We start from the raw sequence: 26,257 nt of genomic DNA on the forward strand, positions 1-26,257 counted from the left end.
TATTTGATTCTGTCTCTAAAGCCAGATTATCTCTCAAAAAGGTGTCAACGATCACAATTAAGTGAGTTGAAGCAGTGAGAATTAAAAGCAGATTACTATGACTATTGCTACATATATTTTTAAAAAGAACCCTCTGTTTATAACCCTTAAAGTTACCTAAATGAAATCAAGCACATTCTTCCCACTATCTACCATATTTCTGATGTTCAATAAAGAATAAAACAAAAAAGGAGACATGGTAACATAGTAAGGTGTGCTACCTTATGCTGTCATCTGGGGAATCGAGTTTTAAATTTTATTAATCAAGAAAATACTTTAAATGCACAATTTAGTAAATGAATGTATTTGCATCTCCATGACTTGTAGTCATGGCATTTTCAAAGCAAAATTTAGATGTGGTGGTCCTATGCCCTCGCCACTCATTAGAGGAGACGTATATAAGGCCCCGTGATTCTGGTAATGGGGTAAAACCACACCTTCTATAAAAGTATAAACTGCGTTTGAGGATAGGAGGTCTGTGAGAGATAGCTGGAGTGAAAATGGCACTAGGAAGGTTTTGGGGGTCATACAAAAGGTGGCCGTGAAGGTCACTTGGGTTCCTGCACAGCAATGGTTCTCAAACTCTGATGCATGATAGAATCACCTGGAAGCTTTTACAAATCTTGGCGCAAGCTCTCACTCCAAACCTGGAAATTGGGTATTAGCAATTTTTTAAAGCTCTCCAGGTAGTTCAAACGTGCTGCCAAATTTGAGAACCAGTGCTATGGATAAGTACTTTTCCAACTTTAATTTGTACATGAATCTCCTGGGATCTTCTTAAGATGCAGATTCTGATTCAGTAGGTCTGGGGTAGGGCCTGAGAGGCTGCATTTTAAAAGACCCCAGGTGCTGCTGCTGGCCCATGGATTAGTTTAAGTAGCAAAACCATAGACAATAGGAAACCACCAAACATTTCTGTGTGAGGATGTGAGCTTAGCTTTCCAAAGGTGAACCAAACATCCCTTAGCATAAGTAGATTTAAAAGAGAGGGAATGAGGTAGGAGACCAGTAAAGAAGCTACTGAAGGAGCCCAAGAGATGGGGTTAGACAAGTCTGAACGATTTGTAGTATCAGGCTCATTGAGGACAAGTAACCGTGTCTCAATCAATACCATCCCACAAGGAGCTGTTGCTATGGGGTGGTCTTGTGAAAGGCCCTACTAGGCTCTAAAAGACCCTATTAAACTACAATCTACTTCGGTATATGGTCCTTCCCAGCAGTCTGAGTAAAGGAATAGCACAGCATGGGTGTGAATGTCACTGCTTTTAACTTCTTGTGGAAAAGACTTCACTTCCTCTCTCCTTCCAGGCACATGGGGGCGTTGTCTGTGCCTGCTCCCCTTGCAGTTGGGAAGGCACCATAACTGGGTCTGAGTACATCGTGTGCGCCACACCTGTACTCACCAGTGCTCACCCTTCCCTCCCTGCAACTTGGCTGCCCCAGTAACAATTGAGAGGGCAGAGCCCAGCTCCCAGTCTAAGAATGTCTACCGATAGGTAGATGGAATGAGAAATAGACTTTTGTTGGGTTCACTGGTGGACATTTTCAGGTTGTTACTGCAACATTAGCCCTGCCAACCCTGACTGACTGACACACTGATTAAGTGGCTTCACTCCCTGTGGGACAGTCCCAGGAACCTAGCAGAGGTGATCTGAGGCTCCTAGGTGGCCTCGTGAGCCTGCTGACAAACTGCCACAATTCCATTTAGGATGGGGGATGTTGCTTAAAGGCCCTGGTGCTAATGACTCACATAACCCAGAGGACCACTGGGGAAACTTCACAAGGCCCTACATCTCAGAAGGGTTTCCTAAGGCCTTGAAGCTTTCCTTATAAATAAGGCATTTCTGAAACAAGTGTTCCTGGCCATGGTGTTTTATCTTTCTTCCCTTGCCCCCCGCACCGTGGCTGGAGAGAATCAGATACTATGACTTGGCTCTCACTTCTGCTCTCTACTGCAATCCAGACTCCCTCAAAGCCAGTTTGCTGCATCCAGAGTTTGAACTATAGAGCGTGACACAAGTCTATTGCTAAGAAGATTCAAATAACATTGGATGATTTTTCTAATTAAAAAAATAAGTGCTGCTTTTAAGTTGAGATTTATCTTGATATTCTTTTCAGACCTCTCACTTCACACCAACCTGAAGACAGTTCAGAGGGCTCTAATATCACTCAGCTAAATTTCACCCCGAAATTAGATATTTGAAGCCTGCAAATGAATATAAAACAGGTTCTGTGTGAACACAGTATTCAAATAGTGACCTGAAACCACTTCAAAGGCGAATCATCAATTTTAGTTATCTCATGATTTTATCTTTGTTTATTAAAAGTCATACCTATTTCTCAGTGAATAATGAGCAATGTCCTAGGAAAATATTCTTCCTGCATCAGACAATATCAGTAAGTGGAAAGAGTATTGGGTATTTGATAACTATTTTTAAACTAAATTAACGAATAAACTGGACCCAAATTTCTCATTTGTAAAATGGAGTTAGATGTCTTTTTGTCTCCAAAGAGTTTCGAGGTGCTGGTTTAGGATTCCCTTCAGTGGGGGTGGGAAGCTCTTCAGGCTGGAAATCTGAGCACTTTTCAAAGACTGACTTTAGTTCTCCTCTCAATTCTCCATCCATCAGTCTGTTTCCATTACCTCTCATATAACACAATTCACAAAAAATTTCAAAATTTATTCAAGTCAATCATTAGTTCAGCCATTAATTTGCTCTCTTTGCTTAGGCATAATCTTGCAATTGTTATCTGTGTCTAAATTTACAGGCTATCCAAAATAAAACCCACATGAGATTTTAATTTTTTTCTTTGAGCTTATTGGTATTTTCCAAATTTTGACAATGAATATGTCACTTTGGTAAATGGGAAAGAAGATATTAAAATACATGGAATTGAATAACATCTCAGAAATTGTCCTTCCCCCTAAAATATTTTTTCCTATTTCTGCTAGGCTGAAAAACTCATCTAGCAAGAGAGATACATTCTCAAGAGATCCTAGTCAGTTTTTTGCTAAAATTTTTAGCACCTTGATTGTTTACTGTCATTGGTATCCGTTCTCTATGGTTGGGTGGGTTTGCTCTGTTAAGGCCGGATGATCCAGTTATACAGGCTGCTTCCTGCAAACGCAGCCCTCATAAATGAGTGTCTTCCACGCCAGATTCTTTTTAAATTATGTTTTATTATAAAAATAATATGTTCTCATAGTAAAAAATGTTAAATTATATACAGAGGGGTATGAACTGAAGAGTAGAAGATATCCCCAATTCCAGTGCCCTGTTGCAGAGATAAAAATTATTGACAATTTCCTTTGTATCTTTAGATATTTTCTACACACAAAAAAGTCTTCATGTTTATGAAAAAGGAAAATGGGATAATAATTTATAGAATGTTGTACAACTTGGCTTTTTCAGTATATCTTGGTCACCTTTTCTTATTGGTGGATGTCATTCTCTATAATAACTACTAGTATTCCAAAGTATGAACATTCTATAATTTATTGTTCTTCTATTGAAGAATAGTTTTTGACATTCTATGAAACACTGCAATGAACATACTGGTACACACATCTTTGAATACTTGTATTAAGATATTTTTGGTATATCACATATATCATATATATATATATGTATATACATATATCGTGAAATTGCCTTCTAGAAGAATTGTACTGATTTGCACTTCCACAAATAATGTAGATGGATGATATACCTGTTATCCCATACATTTGACAGCACTGCGTACTGTCAGATTTTAAAATCTTTGCCATCCAACAGCTGAAAGAGTATAAGTCTCAATTCTGAATTCTATTTCTCCAATCACAAGTGAGGCTGAGCATCCTTTCTTATGTTTACCAGCAGTCTATATTTCTCACTCTCACTGACTGATAAGAGCTCTTTGTTATATTAAGAACATTGGTCTCTTATTATGGCATGGCAATTCTTCCTCCCCATTCCCCTAGTTTGTTATATGTCCTTGATCCAATTTTTTGGTACATTTTGTTAAGTAGAAGCTTTAAATTTTTATGTGGATAAATTCATCACTCTTTTCCTTTATGGCTTCTGAGTTTCCTATTAGGTTTATTTTTCTAAGAAAGGAAGAACTGCTTCTAATTTAATCTCTATAAACCACTGAAAATAGTGGGATAGGCTGGCTCCATTATTTAGATATGATGTGACTTTCTGCAAGTCACTCATTCTCCCTGAATTTCAATTTCCTCATCTGTGAGATTAGGATAATAAAAGCTACCTCCAAGGGTTATCGTGAAGACAAATAAAATAATGTAGTTACAACCCAGTGCACAGCACATAGGAAGTATTCAATAAATGGCAGCTTTGCTTCCCCTATATTTTAGACATCACCATCACTTAACAGCCACAGTGAATGAGTAATAGACCTGTGGTGAATTCACATTTTCCTGGGAGGCAGACTTAGAATTAGGAGTCACAGCACACCACCGGGGGCCCAGTACCCCGTTTGTTGTGGTCCTGCAACACTGTGACATTTCCCATGAAGCAGGATAGCACAGGTAGCACAGTTCTGGGAGCACCTTGGGATCTAAGAGATGTTTTGATCGTTCTGGGATCTGAGCTCACTGAAAAGGATCAGAGCAAATGCCAGTGATGGCTGCATGGGCACATAACTTTTGGGCAAGTGCAATGTCTTTAGGTTAACTTTCAAGAGAATGAAAAGAAGAAATTGCTCCAGAGCAAAGAACAGAACTGAAACAAGAAATTAAAAGTGTCAACACTTACATGGCATTTCACATAGTCCTCCTCCATTAAATGAGAATTCATAAACCCTACACACAATCTCCTTTACAATATGAAGAGAAACAATGTACGAATATCTAATTGAAGGTATATGCTACATATTCACTCAGTCTCTTATCTGATTTATTTATTATGCCTAAGTAGAACAGGAAAATGAAAAATAAAAATTTCTTTAAAGAACTCAATTCTTCAAAAAACTTCTTACTTTAACAGTGTATGGAGTCAAATTGTAAGCAATTTTTATATGAAGTAATCTACTTTTCTAATACGTTCTAATCACTGTAACATCATCATATTCAAGAAAAAAGCCAGCCTAGATCTAAGGTGTCATGACCTAATTGTTCAGAATGGCAGTAGCTCTTTTGGTAAAATTTTAATTTTTAGGTACCTAGAAAATGCCCGTATTGGTCATCCATTGTTAACTAGGTCTACTGTTCAGGTGCCAGGCTTAGCATATGTTGATCTTGGTGCCTACAAGAAATGCTACAAGATTATCCATATTTCTATAAACACATTTTCAGATGTGTTTTAGCATGAGAACCCAACTCATTCATTTCCTACAGAAATCTCCACATGGAGCGTGGCAAAATCTCTTTCTCAAATGTGGCAGTGATGGTATCTTCTATCCTACATGCTCTTCTTCCAATGTGACCTTGAGAATTCTCCCTTTGAGAGGTGTGGGCTATGCCATCTCCCCTTGAAAATAGATGGGTTTTTATGACTGCTTCCACTAACAGAAGGTAGTGTAAGTGATGATATGACTTCCGAGGCTAGGTCACAAAAACAGTACAGCTTCCAAATGTTCACAGGAATACTCGCTCTTGAAGCCATTAGCCACCATAGAAGGAGTCTAAAGATCCAGAGGCCACTGTGGTGAGGAAGCTTGGGCCACATGGAGAGTCTGTGTGGTCTCCAGCCCAAATCTCAGCAAGTCCTAGCCAGTGTTCCCTGCCAGAGTTGTGAGGGAAGATGCCTCACTCAGGGCCTACCATCAAGCCACCCCTATCTTTGAGACTTCCCAGACAAGGCACCAACATTGCAGAACAGAGAGGAGGATGCATGAGCATAATACAATCAGTGCTTTACGTCACAAAGTTTGGGGGCAGTTTGTTAGATAGCAATAGATAACTAGATTTTTATTCTAGGTTTATTTGAAAACAGCCTATCTTGCAACTGCTAGGAATAAATGATTCCCCAAAGTACCACAAAACTTCCACAGGAACAATGTGAACAGATTAGCTACCTTGCCCATTAATATCCTGCTAAACATCCACACATCGAGAAGCAGTCATTCGTCTCTCACTCCCTACATAAAAGCTGAACAATGGATTCCCCATAAATCATCAGGCTGCTCAAAGATTACTGGTGAAGGGGCAAATCTGGTGAGGGTTTTCAAAAAGAAAATAAAATATTTAGATAATCTCGCAAGTTGCTTTTCAGATGCCACATTTTTCTCTTTCATTGGTTCCAACTGACACATTTGACAGTTGTCTCTGTGGCTGTTTAAGCCTAAAAACATTTATCCTGAGAACAATAAAGATGAATGCCAGACTGTATTTGATATATGTAAAAGTAAACTAATAGGATAATACTGTGTCCACGGAGTAAAATAATAACATTATTATTGTTAATATTTTTGCAAAACAGATGAAATACAAATCCTTTGACATAGGGTCTAACATAAAACTCTGGATGGGGAACAGGAAATACAATAGTGATTAACCTGAATTTATAAGGTCACCTGAGCTAACATCTGTTGCCAATCTTCTTTTTTTTTTCTGTTTTCTTCTTCTCCTTAAAGTCCCCCAGTACATAGTTGTATGTTCTAGTTGCAGGTCCTTCTGGCTCTGCTATGTGGGATGCTGCCTCACCATGGCCTGATGAGGGTGCTAGGTCTGTGCCCAGGAAGGGATCCTCACTTCTGGTGGCAAAAAGGGGAGGGAGGTGGAATAAAGAGCTGGAGGATTACCTCGTGATGGCTGGAATGGTCAGCAGCATCTGGTGGGCCTGGTACCACTGACTTGGTCTTTATGACTGTGCTAAACATCTGGACCAACATACAAGGTATAAATGCAAAACAGCCACACACACACACACCATATCCCACATGTTCATATGGTGTAGATTTACTATATTAGTATACATACATTGTCATGTCAGCATCTATTATGGTACATTTTCTGGGGTACATTATAAAAATAACTTAGCATTCCTCTGCCTAATGTTGGTTAGCAGTAAGTAGATTAAATTTTCTACCCATCAAGTGCTACATTTTTTAAGCCTGTTAACTTCTACCTGTATATTTTACTTCCATCGAAGGTTTTCAAAAATCTGATTATCAAAGAAAATTCTGAACATGACCTCACAGTGCCCACCTCAGGGCATGGTGCAGAGTGAATGCTCAGCTAATAACTTTTGATGTATAGAAAAGGAAAATTGAGGCCAAAAGAGTGTATATAGCTTGCCAAAGGTTATACCAATGGCAAGCTGTTATTTTAAAAACTCAGTTTTAAACAGTATAAAAGGTTCATGGAAACAAAGACTGTTTTCACCAACAATATCAAACCCACATGACCTCTGCAGACATCCACTAAACACCCTCCACGGCCAGGCACTGTGCTCGGTGACACAGGAGGAACAGATTGGTCTCCTCATCCACCACAGTCTTCCCTAGGCAAGCTTCTGGGGGCTATGGATTCAGCCCAGAGGTCCCTTTCACACTTTACGTGGGATCCTGAGGTTGTAGGAAGTGACCTGAATATCTACCGAGTGGCACTGTAGGAAGTGTATTCTAAAGTTCTTCCATCTAAATAACAGCTTCTAAAAATTACAGTCTCCATTTTTCTGATTAAGAAAGTTTTCTCTCCTGAGAATATGGGAGAATATTGCCAAGGCAACTAGACTGAATGAGAAAGTAAAAGACCCACTATGAGCCTTTTCCAGGAAGCCTTTGAATGTGACCTTGCTCTGGTCACACTCCTCTTACCTCGCATCCAGCCCCTAGAGCCGAAACCATGAATGTTTTTTATTCACTGCAGGTAGAATCTAAAACGCCTTCTCCAGCCCAGAGAGTCTCTCCAGTTTAAATTGCTCCCCAGACTAAGTTCTCTCTATTCTCTGTGTAGCAGAGTCAGATAGGCTACTGGAAATGTCATTCTTTACACAGCTCTCACACATCAAGGTCAGTTACCTCTGGATTAAAGTTACCCCATTACAATAGCGACTTGTAGGATGTTGCAAAGAGGCCCACCTGGTTACCTCAAGTGTTACGATATGGGCTGTTGGAAGCGTTGGACAGGACAGTTTTGAGTCCAGCCATTGGATCTATAAACCCCAAATGGTTCAATACTTCTGTCTGGGGAAAAGAGATGGAGAGACGTGCAGGAAACCAAGGGGGATATCTCGGCTCCTGTACCTGGCTCACGAATAATGAATCTTTTATGCAAAAGCAATTATATATATGAGGATAAAAAGCTTTCCTTGAAATGGCAGAAATGAAGAAATTATTGATTGGTTTTGTACCCATACCACAGGACCACTTTCCTTTTGCTTTCAGCTTGCCTTTTGGGTGGATCTGCAACCTTCCGGGGCTGGCTGTGAGGTGCCTCCTGAGCTAGCCGGCTCCAATCTCCACATGACCATGCCCCACGCTTCCATACAAATGTCTTTTGAGGTAAGTTCTTCTCATCATCGTGAGTCTCCATGAATTCCACAGTGTTTTGGGTGAAAGATTCTGAATTTCTTCATTTCAAGAAGGGAAATTATAAGAGGAAATTGTTCTGTGGCTCCACTTAATTTTTTTTAATTGCTACGGGAAAAGACTAACATATTTTTCCCTCACTGGTGAGCTGGCATTTTGAATGACTTTAGAAGTTTAAATAGAGTGCTAGGAGTCAAAGAAACCTGTCTTAATAGAGTCCTTTCACAGATATAATAGAATTAGACTCCTGTTAGCAAGAATAACTTCTAATGGCTTAGATTAGCTCCCTAAATTGTCCTTTCAAAGTCCATTCTACCTCTCCATTCAATGGATAAGATGTCTCCTGTAGGTGATAGGTAGTGGACTTTTCAAGGTGGTATTTAAGAGGAAGAAAGGAAAGAAGTTCACTGACTACGACTATTAGGCAGTGCTTGGAGGGGAGAAGTTAGCTTCTTGTTGTGGCTTCTCATTTATACCGCTACCTTAATCTAGGGGGAGGCTGATGGAAACATCCTCTGGAAACAAAACACCACATTTGCTAACACAGGAGGGCAGTGATAATGAAAATAAGCCAACCATCTCAGGTGGCAAGAATTCTCAGAGAATGAAACGCAAATTTAATTTTTTGGGTATGCAGGCATTCATCAGAATATGCCTTTGTTTCACTCTTGAAAGAGATCTTGCCAAGCCGTTCATTTTGAGTTCTAGTGTAGTGCTTGGCCCACGATGGATGTGCAGCAAGTGTGGCAAGGCGGGGGTGAGGTGGGGGTGAGGCGCTGGGGACAAAGTGGTGGGCTTTATTACTAGAGCCAGCACATTAGGGGTGATCCTCTGATGACCTGTGCTTTCACACGTGCTCTGGGTCATGATTCTCAATAGAATGCTCGCTGAACAGGCGTGCAGGTAGCAATGACCACACTGTTACATGTCTGTATTCAACTTTAAAGGGTTTACAGAGTTCTGAGAGGCAGGCCGGGCAGATACGCAGCAAATTACAATTCTGAGAGGCAAAATAATGCGCCCTGGATCAAACTGTTATTTTGTAGCAGAAGTGGACTAGACTCAAATTTCCTGGCTCCTGTGCTGGAGGTCTCTCCACTGTCCCATGAAACCCTTTTCCTGCCCCGAAGACATAGCCTGGAATTCTGGGAGTTAGAAGCAGCTTCCAGACTGACCTTGGTGAGATCTAGGTAGCTTTTCACCAAGAAATAATAAAACCTAGTCCTTCTCCCTCCCTGAAGATGTCATCACCATTCACGTGGCGACTCAGTCCCCAAACTAGGAGCCATCCTTGTCTCCTGGCTCTTCCTCGTGCCCCATGTCAGTACATCCTATGTGCTCTGCCTTCAGAACTGAGGCTGACTCCACACCTGTGCCCACCTTTCCAGGCCCAGCCACCTTCACCTTTCATTTGGACTGCTGAACCTCCCGCTGGTTCTTTATTTCTCCTCCTATGACAGTCCATTCACCACCGAGAGGTAGTAAATCTCCTCACACTCCTTAAAACTTATCATCACTTCGAAAAGTTCCTGTACTGTGGCCCACACAGGCCTATTTCCTGGCCCTCTCCCACTTCTCTGAATTCATTTTGTCTCACAAACATACCAGACTTGTTCCTGCCTCCGTTCCTTTGCACGTTCTGTTCCCTCTACCTCCTAGCGTTGCATAGTTGCTCCTTCACTTGCCTGCTTTCTTAGCAGGGTCTTCCCTGACACTCCTTAAAATAAGCTACCACTTTCCACTCTCCTCTCTATCTCTATGCTCTACTTTCCTTCACTGTGGGTATCACTACTTGAAATCACACTCCAATGAACTTGTTTGCTTGTTTAGTGTCTGTCCTTCCCAACAGCCTGGAAGCCCCATGAGGACAGAGCCTTGTCATCTTGGTCCCTGTGTATTGCCCTCACCTGAACAGAATCTGACACACAGCCGGGTGCAGTATCTGCTGAATGCATGTGTGGAAGTGTAACAATAGAGGGGGAGAAACGTGTGCAACAGAGGGGGAGAAAAGCCACATCTGGTTCAATGAGGATTTAACAGACAGAGTCCAGTAGAGTAGATTTTACGTGGATCTAGTGTGGAAAAGAATGGTATATTAAGGTCCCCTTTAGATACAGTCAAGTCTGTCTATAGTAACATCTTTGACATCAATTCTACCACCCTTACCCTCACGTTTCTTTAGAATTTAACACATTATACAACTACATTTCAAAATAAGTAGGGGCATGCCCGGTGGTGCAACAGCTAAGTTTGCATGCTCCGCTTTGGCAGCACAGGGTTCACCAGTTTGGATCCCAGGCACAGCCCTACATACCACTCATCAAACCATGCAGCAGCCTGGGGTTTGTGGGCCAGATCCCAGGCGCAGACCTATATACCACTTATCAAGCCATGCTGTGGCAGGCGTCCCACATATAAAGTAGAGGAAGATGGGCACAGATGTTAGCTCAGGGCCAATCTTCCTCAGCAAAAAGAGGAGGATTGGCAGCAGACGTTAGCTCAGAGCTAATTTTCCTCAGGAAAAAAAACCAAAAAAGAAATAAAAATAAATAAGCAGGCCTTGCAGTGTCTGGCTTATGATGAGTGCCCAATCAACATTTATTGCTGAATTTTAAAAAAAATTTCTATCTCCCATCAAATTATTTTCATTTTCCATGTTTCCTTTCAATACAGTTGTATATTTTTGCATTGTTGTAAGCATATAGAGGTGTTGTTTCTTATTTTTCTTTTGTAACACTTTTTGATGTTGTGACCTAGTCTTTGCAATTTTTAATGACCACGCACTATTCAATCAAGGTGATGTACTATAATTCGCCCATCCATTCTTCTTCTTGGGGTATTTGGCCACTGAAAGTTCACTGAAAGTAAAAATGCCACATAAATTGAGGTTGTATGAGAAGTGCCCTTTTTAGTAGAACCAAAACCCCATTCTAAGCAGGGCAGAGTAAAACTGCATGATGGTCTGCCATCAAGCAGCCTTAATTCCAACTCTTTATTGCATTAGTTTAGTAAAGCAAACTGTAGATTGTTGTCAGAAAACTCCATATCACTTCAGAAATTATTTATGAAAGAATGAGATTTCAACCACTGACCAAATATAGCCGGCCTCAGGAGAAAGCACCAAAGGAGGGCGGGAGGAAGCCAGAGGAGGAAGAGGACGGGAAGAAGCGACAGCAGTAAGGGAGCTGAGAAGACTTTAATAAAGGCCTGGTCAGAGCCTGTCTTATTTCTTGGATCTCTTGAGAAAACAGTCAGCAGTTTTGTTAGTAGATGGATCAGTCAAAGTCAGAGGGGGAAGAAAGGGCTTGTATATCCTGGTGATTTTCCCATCTTGTGTTATTAAAATGCCTGATAAGCTCCTGTGAAGTAGTGTAGTTTTCTTCTTTTTCCTCTGTAAATAACTTTTTTTCCTCTGTATACAAGTGAAGTACTCATTCATTGAAAATAATTTGGGAAATATGGGAAAGCATAAAGAAGAATGTAAAAACCACCTGTAGTCCTACGAGCCAGGGCTAACCACTGTTACGGTGGTATTTAGCCCACTCTCCCTTATGGATACGCACATAAATATTTATAAAGTTAGAGTTAGAACACACATTCTTCTCTTGACCCTTTAAACCTATTGTTATATTATGAACTTTTTTTCATTGCCCGTAACGGTTCTTTAAAATGTTTTAAATTTGTGCAACATAGTTCACTGTTCAGACGAGTAAAGCATAATTTGTTTCTCGATGGTGTCAAGCTTCAAAAACAGAACCCAGTTTAAGAGGCAAAGCATTTATTTGGGATCAAAGAATTGCAATTTGGGGAGCACAGATTGAGGTATAAACCCAAATAGTGTCCCCCTAAAGAGTAAAAGTGAGGGTCTTTTAAAGGCAAAGAAGGCAGGTTGCATCACAAAGAATTTTAATTGGAGTTGGAAGCAGAAGCTAGTCGTAGCTAAACACTGATTGACTATTGACTGTTATCTTTGGAAAGTCCACAATTCTCAGTCTTTGCGATCAGGATGTCCCTTCTCCTGCTGACTTCTCAAACAATTGCTTGTAAAACAATTGCCATTTTGGCCCAGTCCAAAGGTTTGGCCCAGTCCGAGGTTCAAGAAAGCAAGGATGCAGCTCCGATTCCATCTTAAAATGGTTCCACTAAAGTCAATTCTGATATTGGGTAACACTCAGGTTGTTTCCAAATTTTCACTCTTATATGAAATAATGCAGAAGTCTTTGAACCCTTAGCACAAATTTTTAAAAGCAGAATTACTGGATCAAGGGTACGGACACTTTCAGGTCGATTCATATAGCCGAAATACTGTCTATTCCCCTGGAACTTTACACCCAACCCAGCCTTGGACGAGAGCAGTTACATCACGACTTCCTCATTCAAAGGAGATATTATTGTTTTTATATTTTTAACTGTGGATGAAAAATGAAATCATTATTTTAAATTGCATTTCTTTGATTACTGGTGAGGCTGAACTTTTAAAATTTGTTTTCTGGCTATAAATTTAGATAAACTGTTTAGAGAACTGCTTTCTATTAAATTGCCATTTTTCTATTAGAACAAGAAATTATTTTCACTGATTGTTCGAGCCACTATAATGTTACTTTGTAAAAGCCAAAAAAATTTGTATACTTATTAAATGCAACTTTCCAAAAGAAAAAATTGCATGGAAACAAGATTAGAAGGAAATATACCAAATGCTAACCACGTGTTAAGGATTAGGTGATGGATCTGTAAGTATCTGCCGAATTTTCTTGCAGGAGCATGGTAAAAAGGTACCAATAAGTCGTCTTCCACATAAGCTGCCTGCGGTGATGGTGGCAGGAAAGACAGGCAGACGTGTGTGAACAGAGTAGCCGCCTGGGAAATACAGGGGGGCTGCTTTTCTTTCTTCATTCCAGTTTACTGTAATTCTCATTTGACACTCTCCCTCAGCCCACCTCTATCACTGATAGAGATACCTGCCAGAAATCCTTTCTGTCTGACTGTGGACATACAAAGTGGGCGGTAACTGGACCAGCTAGTGGTTTGGATGACTTTGCATAACCTGTGGCTACTTTCACCAGCAGAGTTACAGTCTTGTTTTCCTGATTATGTGTCTCCTGTTGGAAGGGCACCTTTACTTAAGGCTGTGGACTGAAATATAACATTGTCTACATTTACACAATGTCCAAGCACGCTCAAGTGCTCTGACCACAGTTGTTTCTAATGAGCTCACCGGGTCTCAGCATCAGGGCTACACTGTAATGGTAGCCACTGGAGTTTGCTGAAACCAAATTTTCATTATGGAGCAGAAAGAAACAATTTGCTATTAACCTATACCCAGATGCAGCTATTTCCACATTGGATTAGAGGATAACATTCAGCTTTAGAGGGAGAACAACTCTATATACTTTAATGATTTTTTCTTTTTGATGGAAAGTAAGGCCCTCAGGAATAGGGAAGTTGAAACAGAGGAAGCTAAACTAAACCACTCTACATAGTTAAGTAAAAGGTTATCACCATAGGGGTTCGTTATGAAGGAAATGGATTTGTGGAGGTTTCCTTGGGTCAGGCCAAAGAAATGGGAGTTTGGGGAAGAAGAGGCACTCAGGGGAAGCCAGGAAAAGAGAAGGTTTCCTCTAAAGAGACACCTGCTTCCTGTAGGAGCAAGATAAGATGGCGAGTAAGCAATTCATTGTGGTGACCAACCACTGATAAACCGTCACAACTGCGATGCAGAGATTCGGTGTTAGTTTCCTCTCCATTTTTTCCAATCTTTTGCAAGTCATTGCATTGTTTAGGGTCTCCTGGGGAATAAAAGGGGGTGAGGTGATCAATGTTGTCGAGAATCAACAACCTGCAGAGTACTGACTAGATGGCAGGGATGATGCAGAATGGGTACAGAAACAAAAATTTAGAGCTAGAGGAGATAGTAGGACATAAATACCCCCCAAAAATCTTCAAAAACACTCAACAGGGCATGCCAATTAAGTAGGTCTTATTATTTTTATTTGGATTTTAAAGAAACGGGTGAGAGAATGCTCATGAGCCAAGAGCACGTTTGGTTACAATTATATCCGGAGGCTGGTGATCACTTATCTCGAGGACCGATTTCTTGCAGATATGGTCTCTACGAATATAGAGGGCATCACCCCTAAAAACGCATTGCCTGAAGGAAATAGTAGAAAGTAAAGACTTGCTTTGTCACCTCTGTTTTCTGGCTTTCAATAGAGGGTCAGTTGCAGCATGTCATCTCTTCACCAGTGAAAAAATCTGTGAGACTAATTCCTGAGGACAGGCCTCTGATGTTCCTAGAGCTCAGCTTACTATTCCAAACACAAATCAACATGTTTCAGACATTCCTTCTGACCCAAGGGGCACCACTTCTGGGTCAAGACAAGATTACAGCCTAAATCTTTGGGATATCAGATAGACAATGGACAAAAACTCAAGAAAATAAATGGCAGTTATCTCTGCATTCTGTTATCTGATAGAACTTTCAGAGAAGTCCTTGGGAAATTTAGAGAGCTCGTTCCAAAACTTTGAAGAAGGAGGGGCTGAAAATTGAAAATGAATTATTTACGATATTCTCTTCATAAGTCACAGACTTTAACGAGCACATATAAGGTTCTTTTCCTCCTACCTTAGATATCACTCAGCTAGGTAGGTCCTTCCTCAGCATCGCTAAATGATGCAGGAATGAGAAGTGTTTGAAGCTCCAGAAGCCAAAGAGACAGCATGAACAGGCCCAAGCAGCCCCTGTATTACAAAGGGTAGCTGGGTGTGAAATGAGGTGAATCTTTTCCCTCAGACATTATTTATTTAGAAATTAAGAGGCTATCTACACTAGCGGCTTAGGGTACAGATTGTAAGTAAAAGTGTAACACAGATTGTAAGTAAAAGTGTATCTTCTCTGATGTGAACTTAGTTTAGTTTCTGAGAGAGATGCCAAGCCCTGACAGGCTGACCCTTGCCAGGAGTTACCCTCTTACAGGATGGGCCTCCATTGGGCTGGGAAAGCCTCTTCTCAAGATACCAGTCTTGGGTTTTCCATATCCCTCACCTCTACCTTACCTCTCAAGTCTACAAAGGACGGTGACCTTCAAGAACTGATGAAAATGTTCTTTAAATTATGTACATTTGCTAGATCTAGGAAACAGTTTTTTTTCTGTCGGAAAGTAATTTATCTGAGATCAGATCTCTAGGAAATTGGGTGGAGCGCGGTAAGGGGAGGAGATGTCAGAGGCTAGAAACAGAGGCACATTTTAGAGACAGTTTCTTTGAGAAAAAGATTTTTGACACATAGTCCCTCAACTTTTATTCAACTTGCCTAAAAGTTTATTAGTCAACTTCCCTCAGGAAATTTCTCTCTGTCGAGTCTCCATTTCTTCCATTACCACTCGAGTTCTCCCTTCTGCTCGGCTCAAAACCTTAGAGGCCTCGACTCCTTGGTATCTCTCTCACTTTTCTTTTCTCTTAGCTCTACCTCCCTGTATTTTACAGCCATCCATTTTTTACAGTTTTCAGCATCATCACTTGCATCCATACTCTCGTTGCACCTGGATTAGCTGATTGCTTGACAGACTGATTCATCCACTCATTCATGCTAAGCCCATTTACTGTGTGCCTCCTTTGTGCCAGGTGTAAGATACCACTCCTGCCCTCAGGAATTTAACAATCAAGTGAGTGAAAGAGGCATGTAAACAAACATTTCAAATGAGTGCAAGGTAAAACTAAAAGTGTTGGAAATGTACACATACTCTATTATACAAGCATACAGGGAAGGAACAATGGCCCTGGGCTTGGACAGCAGTCCTTCGCTTGTCTGTCTGAGGTAGGTAACCACTCCTCTCTGTCCTACTCACTGAGGCCAGGTTAATTTCCCAGAGCAGTGTTGCAAGGCCACTGCTACTAAGAGAGATTCACTCAGCACCTGCAGGACTTCCTCCCACACAGGTGGGCTGATTATTCAAGGTAGCTTGCCTGTGTCTTTGTGCTACGGCTTTAACTATTAGAAAGTGCTTGGAAAAGAGCATCTCAATGCTCATTTATGAGAAAAGCTTACTATGTTGGCTCATTGCTAGGTTCTTAATAGACATTATGATGTGAAGGGGCAAGGCAGAGTATGGTGGGAAGAAAGAACTTGTCCAAAGGGATCCAGAGGAAGGAAATGGAAGAAAGCTGAACACAAGTGTTACCTACTTTACAGTTCTCTTATGGACCAGTCCTTTTTAATTACGGCTGCTTTGATTCTCAGCATTTTATACCATGCCCAAGAAAGCAAGACACATGGTTTAATAAAAAATTTGCTTTGATTCACAAATTTATATAAAAGTCTTACAAAGATACAAAAAGTAGTCATCATTGGTTTATACATTTCAAATATTTTTAATTAAAAGAATAACATTTCACGAAAGCAATGTAGAATAATTTTAGATACGTGGGCACTTTAATATACATATGCCTCTGAACTTGAGATACATCTTTAAAGAACTATTTTGGTCACTCTTAAAGTAAAGTGGGGCAAAATAATTCTTTCCAACACTAATAAGCATCCCTTGGTTGTTCCAGGAATGACTATACTCTGTGGTTTTCTCAGTTGGAATTTTCTTTGTACTAGGTAAATATTGAGACAACACTTAAGTTGGCTCAGGTCTGTCTATATTGACTTCAGGAAGCAGCAAATATCATGGGACAATACAAGAGTGAGGAAGTGAAGCTTGCAGTCATCAGCAAGGCAATATATTTAAGGCTGACAATAAGGACAGTCCCTTACTAATATAGAATAAAAGTACAGGCTAAGCCCTATAAGTTTGAGAGGATTTAATACATAATTAAATAAAATGAAACTTTCACATTCAGAAATATGGCTCTATATAGAATTTTTTAAACTGCTTTGAGCCTTTCCCATATAAAATTCTATTTGTAATCATTTAATATGTTATTACAAGGCATGTGGCATACACTTTACCTTAATGTGACATTGTAAATGTCCTTATAACCAGCTCTGCTCTCTACAATAGCTTTATTAGGATGTTATTGAGAATTTAAGCAGATCCCAAACTAGGACACCAGATTCATGTGCAATAAAATATATTGTTAGTCTCATGATTTAAAAATGGAAGATTATATAAATGCACATTTCTGAATGTGTCCAGTCTAATATGTATGATATTGTTTGTATTTAACAAATACAAAATCCAATCAAATCATTAAGAGCCTAATATGAGAATGGAGGACAGACGTGGGAGAACCAAATAAATGAAATCATCAATAACAGACAAGTACAGAAACACCCCATTCATCTGATGCTCCATTCAAGACAGTTTCCTTGATAACTGAAGCTGACATCTTTAAGCATTGTTAAGAAAATCTTCTTGCATAGTTAAATGGAGTGTGTTAAATTAAACTTTTCTGCAGCAATCTTGAGTCAGGTTGTTTTGACTACTATTTTATTATTTTTTATATGATCCTAACCAAATTTAATAATAGTCATCTTTATTTTAATTTAGTCTTTAAATGCCACTTTCATTCAATAAAAAAGTGAAATTTCCCTTAGGTGGGAGAAAAAGAATGATTTTCACCATAGTTTCAATGTAGCATATGCCACGATTATGACCAAGATGATGTTCAATGTGTGGAAAAGGTGATTAAGAAAACACATTCCGTGATATGGAAAAGAAAATGAAATTTAACTTCCTGCTGGATATGTTAACCAATGAAAAACATAATGAAAACAATGTACCTTCTATAAGGTATTTATGAATTAGTCCAGGTTCATTTTATTTCTCTCTGAAACTTTCATTCTATTTTGGTGAATATTAGCTTTTCTTTTAATGTTTTCTAAGTTGTTCTTCTCAAATGAAATATGAGAAACTTGGAAACACAGATCCAAAACAAAGATACACTGCATAATTACTGGGTAATGCTCTTATCACACTTGCTATATGAGTTATCCTAACTTAACAGGTCTCTTCAACACTATATTTGATCCACGTGAAATGGCAGGAAACATATCTCATGACTAAACAAATAGCTACTATAGACAGTACTAGACTGATATCCAAACACATACACACAGGTGCGCATGTCTTTCTCACCTCAGCAATTCTGCTAGGATTTCACTGAAGAGGAGTATATTTTCTCCGTCTCCTGAAATTCCGTCATTCCTCTCCATAGTTTCTTCCTTTGAAGAAAGCCATGTGGACGGGGCACACGTGCTAACTAAATCCTTTTGCTTACTGAGAGCACACTGCTATTATCAGCTACGTGTTACCCTATACCTATCATCTATCTATCTGTCCGTCCATCCACCTACCAATCTGTTTGTATATGTAAATGTGCTCTATTTTTTATTGACTCAATAGGTAAATATATGCAAGCTTATCAAATACTTTCTTCACCAAATATTTATGATTACCTATGTGTGCCAGTCACTGTGTTTTTCACGTCTCTTCCCCCTAAAAAATGCAGACTAGAAAACATTGTTTTAATTCTTCATAACAATTTAGAAATCTTAGGTAAAAAATATGGAATATTAGAAGTAGTCAAAAGAGAAGTGGGCTCCTGTCATTAATTACTTCTTGGGACTTTGGGCATTCCCCTTTGACTGCGTTCATCGTAACTTCTTCATTTGTATAATGAAGGAAGAGGATCAGACAATCTCTTTTAAAAATCTCTCTGAGTACAAAATGCCACAGTTCCAAATACGGAAGTATTTTATAATGTTGGAAATTGGCAAAAATAGTACTTCTCCCAGAAGAACTTAATGATATCGATCTCATTCAGGTTATAGGCATTGCAATGTGAGAAGAAGGGACATATGGTGCCCTCTAACCCCCACTTACAAATCTGAGAGTAGGCAAGAAGAAATCAGGTGTTCATAGAAGTGTCGTGAAGAAAACAAACTTGAATGACCTTAAACATTTTACAAATGCAACACGCCATAAAATACAACTGTCAAATCATCACTCCTTGTCCACGGTCACTGGGAAAGCGGAGGACGAGAATGGAAACAAGACTTCCCAAATTCTAGTCCATTGCTTCATTCAGCATGTTTCCATGTCCTCCAGGGCCAACCGTCAGTGTCCTCTGTAGTTTGGCCATTTCAAACTAACAGCTGACCAATAAGTTTTTCTCTTAATATTTCTATCAAACATATCCTTCACAGGAAGTTAACTTTATGAGAATATCTACAAATGGAGAAGTTTGGGCTGTTACCAATATTAGGTTTAGATGCAAAGAAAATAAATGGTGTGAATCTATCAACATGCAACAATTTCTCTGACTTGTGACATCTGCTTTCCTATTTTTTCTTTCTTTCTTTTTTTTTTTTAGAAGAGTATGCACTGACTGAAAATAGTCATTTTTAAACTGACAAAAATAAAAAATAAAAAAGAGGACATATAGTCAGGACAAATGGTTTCTAAGTCAGTGTTGGAATATAACACATACATAAACCTTTGGCTAGACCACCCAACACTGGTAAATCTTACTTTAACATCTTGGTTAGTATTTGGTTGACTTAAATTACATGACTAATTCATATAAAGAATTTAACAATGAAAATAAATAAATAAGTAGAAAAAATTAAAGGTTATCATAATCCTACCATCCAGAGACAAGCATAGTTAACATCTTGTTGTATATCCTTCTAGTCTTCTGGAATGTACATATACAATATACCTATATCTACGTCCATATATAAAATCCATCCCATACTCCAGACATATCTAGGTGTGCAAAGAGCTCAGGAGATCATTATGTTGACATACCTACCTGTGTACATCTGTATACTAAGGTGCCCTATTTGAAAAGCTCTGCTCTGCCTTTCCCATAAGTTTTCATTCATTTGAAACAAGCATCATTGGCATCACACGAAGCAACCTCGTTTCTTGGAAAGTCCTCATGCTTCGTATATCTGCTCCTCACTTTCAAAGAGCTGGCACAAGTCTAACTAGCATAAGTTTAACCGAATTCTGCAGAAATGCTGGGAAGCATAGAATTCTTTACTGACCAAGTCCCAGTTTTAAATAAAACCATTGTAATTGCATCCTTGCTGACATAGATCTCCTCTCCCTTCCCTGGACACTTGCACCAGGGTGGACAGGCCCAAATGTGGGTCCTAAGAAGGGCACTAAGGAATGGTGTAACCGAGGCTTTCTGATTGCAGAAGGAGGCAAGCAGGTGCTGCAGGCAGTACCAGCTCATTTCAGTTCCACAAACATGACTGACCCCTCCAAATATGTGCCAGGCATCGTGCATGAGCCCAAGACATGGCTTTTGCCCTCAAGGCAGCACAAGCTGATTTGAAACAGACCCATATATGAATAGAATCAACATGGGAAGTACAGGCTGCTGCTTTCATTGGTTTAAGTTTCCCCAAGTTCCTTTAAGGTAGGGACCACATCTATTCAACCTTTTACCTCTCCTCCACTAGAAGTGCAGTATGGGGCACACAAAAGGTGCCGGGGCACCTTGCTGGTAGATCAACCTGACAGTAAGCTTCAGTGGTAGATGAGATAAATTTCCTGCACAGCTATGGTCTCCATAGGTCTTTGGTTATGCTAATTACACATACTTTCCCCTAATAAATGGCTAGAAATTCTGTGCGTCACAGTGGGAGGGCCCAGAAGGTGCATTCATTGCAGTAGCCTATCTCATCCCATTACTATCACTATGCAAAGGTGTTTCTACTCCAAAGGAAAATACAGTGTCACTAAACTCCAGGGAAAGAACAGAAAGGAACACGTTGTCAGTGGCAACCAAACTTAGCTTCCTTCATGAATCACTGTGGCCTCATTCTGACAGGTCCAGTTGCAGCCTAGCCCTAAACACAAGGCACAGTGACTCAGCTACGATGAAACTTTAGATGTTATTTTTAAGGGGGTGGGGGAGGGGAGGGAAGTACAGAGATGATTTATAAATTTTTCCTGAATTTTAATAGCCGAAACTAAATCTTCACTTTGACACTAGATTTCTAGAAAAATTAACCTGCCCCCAAAATTATGTAACCCTTAGAGTTTACTTTTTATATCACAGCTTGCCTATAAAAGTCACAAACCATTCTCATGGCAAAAATTTGTTTGATCAAAATGGAAAAGGGGAGTTTTCAGAAGAATCTGGGCCCAAGGGAAGCAAGTGTGGTGCAGTGGAAAGAACGCTAGCTTTAGAGTCAGAAAGCTCGCCCTTTGTTAGCTGAGTCACCTTGGGACTGAATGGCCGGGATGTGACCAGGGTTAGTGAGGCTGGGTCAGCTGTTCTAGATGGAGTTCCAGGGTGGGCCTCTGGGCATGGGTGGGTGTGCCTACCCTGCTGGTTTTGCACTTTGGAATTGGTGAAGGAAACTGTACTGACCCCAACAGACCTGTATAGATTCTACATGCTTCGGTGTGTCTTCTTCCTCTTGTCTGCCCGCTGCAGCGGCTCTGCTGTTTTCTAACCTTCACACAGCCACCTACTGACTCCCGGGTCTATTCACTCATCTTCTGGACTTTTTCCAACTCCTACCTTCTCTTGAGCTACCAGAACAGCACACATACTTTCCAAGTAGATACGTAATATTTTTGTGGGAAAGTAGAACAATGTTTTCCCCAATTCCTTGTTCTCACAATGATCTGAATTTCGTTTCCTCCTGGCAGGGTCTCTGTCTTATGGGAACAGTCCACCTATAGTAACTCTTAACTTTTATCCTTGGACCAAAGCTGATGGCTCACAAGTAGTCACCTCTCAATGCTGGCGTCCCCTCCACATCTTCAGTGGAGCAGCCATCTAACTCAGGGGAGCTCTCATGAGGTAAATGCTACTCTAAAAAGGGTTCATTCAGTGGGAACATCTTTAAAAGGTTAAAACATCCTCCGTAAATGTGTGTTTGGTTCTCTGAATAAGTCCTTTCACATTTTTTCCAGAGCAAACACTCTTTTAGGTTGGAAGGCCAGGAAAAAGTAACACCCAAATTGGCCCTATGATTTTGTGAGGAAGCGGGGCAGGAGAGGAGGGAGCCCAGCAACCTGCAGAAATCTATCTCTCACAATGACCCTGGAAATAAGGGTTCTTTCTGTAACATTAGGAAGTTCCAAATTGAAACAGAGAACTGAATGGAACGCCAGTCTACTGCTGAGATTTCCTCTTGCCACATCACAGTAATCCAACGCCTGGATAGCTCATCAGCCAACTACTTTCAGCAACAACCCATCCAACTCTGGGGACAGGAAGAACAGAGACAGAGTGGGTGCAGCTATTACGTCATGTTCTCAAAGATGGGTCGTGGAGCCTCATTTTTATGGACGCTGAAACTTCCTCCTCCTCAGCTGCTGGCCAGCAACAGGCCATAAATTAGTTAAATTTAACTATAATAAACATGCTGAAAATGAATTATATTTAACTATAACAGCCACCTCAGGGTTTTCTCAAGACAGAATAATTTTAGCTTATGCTACCATAAGTCCCCTAACTAAGGCAGAAAGTAATTACCTAAGGATTTACCACAATGAGCTCACTGACACTCAGTATTTATTACAGCGTGTGAACAGTCAAGTCTTTTATAGATCAGGCATAGACTGCAGATTGCAGAATATATGGTCTTGGGTGGGAACAATAAGAACACTAAAAATAAAAATGTTTCAGGCAAATACAAATTCAGTAAAGCCACCTGATTTCAGTCGTCATTAAGAATTAGCAGTAATTGTGCAGAGTCCCAGTTGAAACTTGACACTGTCAGTAGGCCAGGGCCTGCCAATAAAACGAACAATGTGAATTGGATAAGCTTTCTGAGAGAATAAGCTGCATGGAAACACTTAAAAAGTGTGTTTATTTTAAAAAAATGTAATTGGGCTTCAGTGCTGTACATGCTACTGAGAAATCACATTTATCTATCCACGAAAGCAGGATCTTACCTAGTAGCATTTGGTTAGGGGAACAGTTTGTGTTTCTGAAAGTACTGATAAGTAATAACAACTTGTCCAAAATGCCATTTCTTATAAAATATTCTGATATTCTACATTTCATTTATTCTGAATAATCTCCCCATTTAAAAAAATTCTCATTTATGCACTCACTTCTTACGCAATTATTATGCATCAGTTGTTGGCCAAGTTCTATAAATAAAGGACAGTAGGACACGGTCTCCACGCTCTAGAAGCTGAAAGTTGAGTAGGAGACACGGGTCTGTGAGACATGAGTTCCTGCAGCGTATCTGCAACGATTAGTGAGGTGTACCGCCTGTTCAAAACAAATTAATTGGTCAGTATTGACTTACGTGATCTGAGTAGAGAAACCTAACTATGACTGATCAATAATTAAACTGCCTATGGTGGGTCCTGGCCATTGAATGCTCTTTGTATAAATGTGCATTTGTGGCATAATCACTCACGTTTAGGTGCAAATACAGCAATCCCCCTTATCTGAAGTTTCGCTTTCCATGGTTTCAGTTACCCACTGTCAACTGCGATCAGGAAGCAGATGATCCTCCTTCTGAGTATGTCAGAAGGTCACCAAGTAGCCTGATGCTAAGTCACAATGCCTATGTCATTCCCCACTCCATCTCATCATGTGGGCATTCTGTCATCTCACATCATCACAAGGAGAATGGTGAGTGCAGTATGATAAAGTATTCTGACAGAGACCAAATTCACGTAACTTTTATTATAATATATTTTATAATTGTTCTATTTATTATTAGTTGTTGTTAATCTCTTACTGTACCCAATTTATAAACTAAACTTTATCCTAGGTATGTATGTGTAGGGAAAAACATAGTATACATAGGGTTCAGCACTATCTGCATGCAGTTTCAGGCCTCCACTGGCACGAGGGAATGTATGTCCCGTGGACAAGACGGGATGCTGTATCGTTAACATGCTACATTTAATTTGTGTATATAATCTGTGAAGCTTCATGTTTTTACATCTTGCCTCATTCTACAAAGGATTTAATGAGGCTTACCGAAGAAAATACACAATAAAATAATGTTCGAATATGAATAAAAATAGAGAATGAACATAAGGGGTGGCATAAGAGGTGGGATGTTACTGACATCTTTCTCAAGCCAGACTCCTACCCGCTGCTTCCCCGTGCCGCCTCAAGGGCCACGAGCACGCACGAGGGTCTCAGGAGATCTGAGGTGTGGGTTCAGAACAAGGGAGCAGTGTGCTTCAGCCAGCGCAGGCCCTCTTCTCCTCTACCAGCTCTGGACGGGATGCTGGGTGCTCCTGAAGCCCACAGGGTGCTACCCTGGCAACCCTCAGCTAGCTTTCACCCTCTGCTTGGCTCTCAGGACCCTGACAGGCAGGAGTGACTTGCAGGGCAGGATTTGGTAACTCTTGAGTTCTGGCTGAAATACCATATAACAGCGTCAAAAACCTCTCCTAACATGGAACAATACGGGAAGGGGACTATTAATAAGAGGAGGACTGCTGAGATCAGGGAGAAGGACACACAAAGAGCGAGCAGTGAGCTTCTGCACAGAGGAGCTGAGCTTCAAATCTGGCTCTGAGCCTTTCCCCAGCCAGGGTGAAGGAGGAAATGGTGAGTTACAAAATTCTTAAGATGAAATTTACCTGTACTTTAAGGTAAGCTAAGTTTCTCCTGGCTTTACATGTTTCGTAGGGGGCGTTGAGTGAAATAATGGACAAAATCCTCAATAATCTTCCCAGTGTACGTGCAGTAACACATTTCATACAGCTGTTTCTTACGGGATCCAAGGATGGAGTTGAGTCCACACCACTCAAGTACCTCCTAGTGAAGGCAATGATATGGGAGGCCAGAATAACATGGTCTGTTCGATGGGTGACTTCCATTTATCCCTCCAGGATTACTCTTTCTTAGGAGGACAAGAATTAACATTAGCTTGTTGTTGCAAGTACTACACTAGGAATAGTATATTTAGTATTAAAATATAACCCTCTTGAAAACACTACGCAGTGAGTACTACTATCTCCATTTCTACAAGTGAGAACACTGAGGCCCAGAGAAGTTAAGTAACTTGCTCAAGGTACACAGCAACTAAGAGGTAAAACCAGAATTCAAACTTGGATATGTCTTCAAAGCCATAATTTTTGCTTCAGCTGTTTCTACACAAAGAATAATAGATTAAATGTTTTGCCTGAACCAAGTAGTAAAAATCATCTAAAAACTATTCATTTAGTTAGGTTTTAGGGATCCTTTTCCCACTGTTTTCTCTGATTATCTGAGTAAAATGACCAATTGACCAGCTATTTCAGTATCATATAGACATTTGGATAATCCTAACAGCGTGCTGGGTGTCTACCAAGCCTTCTCAAAGGCACTTAATCCCATGTTTGAATCAGTACAATATCATTTACATTAGCTGTCACTACCCAACAGTACAGGAGTGAGGATAAATTAAATATTTGCTTATGTGGCTGCATAAAAAATACATATGAAACAGAAAATAAAACTCACACTACATACAAGTCATCACCACTTATAAGTAAAATTCAACAAAACTGAAGTCACTAAACCCTACATCATCCCCTGGGGGGAAAAGCCAAATTTAAAAGCCACTCATCTGTTTTCAGACCTACTCTCTATTGTCAGTGTACAGAGACTTCTGAAGGACTCGAGCCGAGAAACGGTAGAGAGAAACTCTCTGATGATGGGCATTAAAGGAATGTGGCCTGTGAAACAATAAAGCAGGGGATTGCGAAAAAGCTCGGTAGCTCAGCAAACTCACACAGCAGACATAGTTCCTCATCAATGCCAGAAAGTGCTTCTCTTGCTCTAGGAGTTGGTCACTAGCAGCCAAAAC

At 40.2% G+C, this 26,257-nt stretch overlaps 1 protein-coding gene across 31 annotated transcripts in view; it reads right to left on the reverse strand.

Moving 5' to 3' along the window:
* FARS2 (phenylalanyl-tRNA synthetase 2, mitochondrial) overlaps positions 1-26,257 on the reverse strand; it is a 467,039-nt gene that overhangs the window by 79,594 nt on the left and 361,188 nt on the right. Inside the window, exon 8 of one of the 31 annotated variants that reach the window (XM_070515666.1) lies at positions 23,141-23,220. The exons of 29 other annotated variants lie outside the window; for them this stretch is intronic. In XM_070515666.1, the coding sequence (XP_070371767.1) occupies positions 23,157-23,220 (64 nt within the window). In that variant the 3' untranslated portion in view covers positions 23,141-23,156. Of the gene's footprint in view, positions 1-23,140; positions 23,221-26,257 lie in introns of those variants that run through there. One more of the 31 variants, XM_070515667.1, reaches the window with a different exon arrangement.

Source organism: Equus asinus, chromosome 8 (assembly GCF_041296235.1).
Source record: "Equus asinus isolate D_3611 breed Donkey chromosome 8, EquAss-T2T_v2, whole genome shotgun sequence".
Classification (NCBI taxonomy): Eukaryota; Metazoa; Chordata; class Mammalia; order Perissodactyla; family Equidae; genus Equus; species Equus asinus.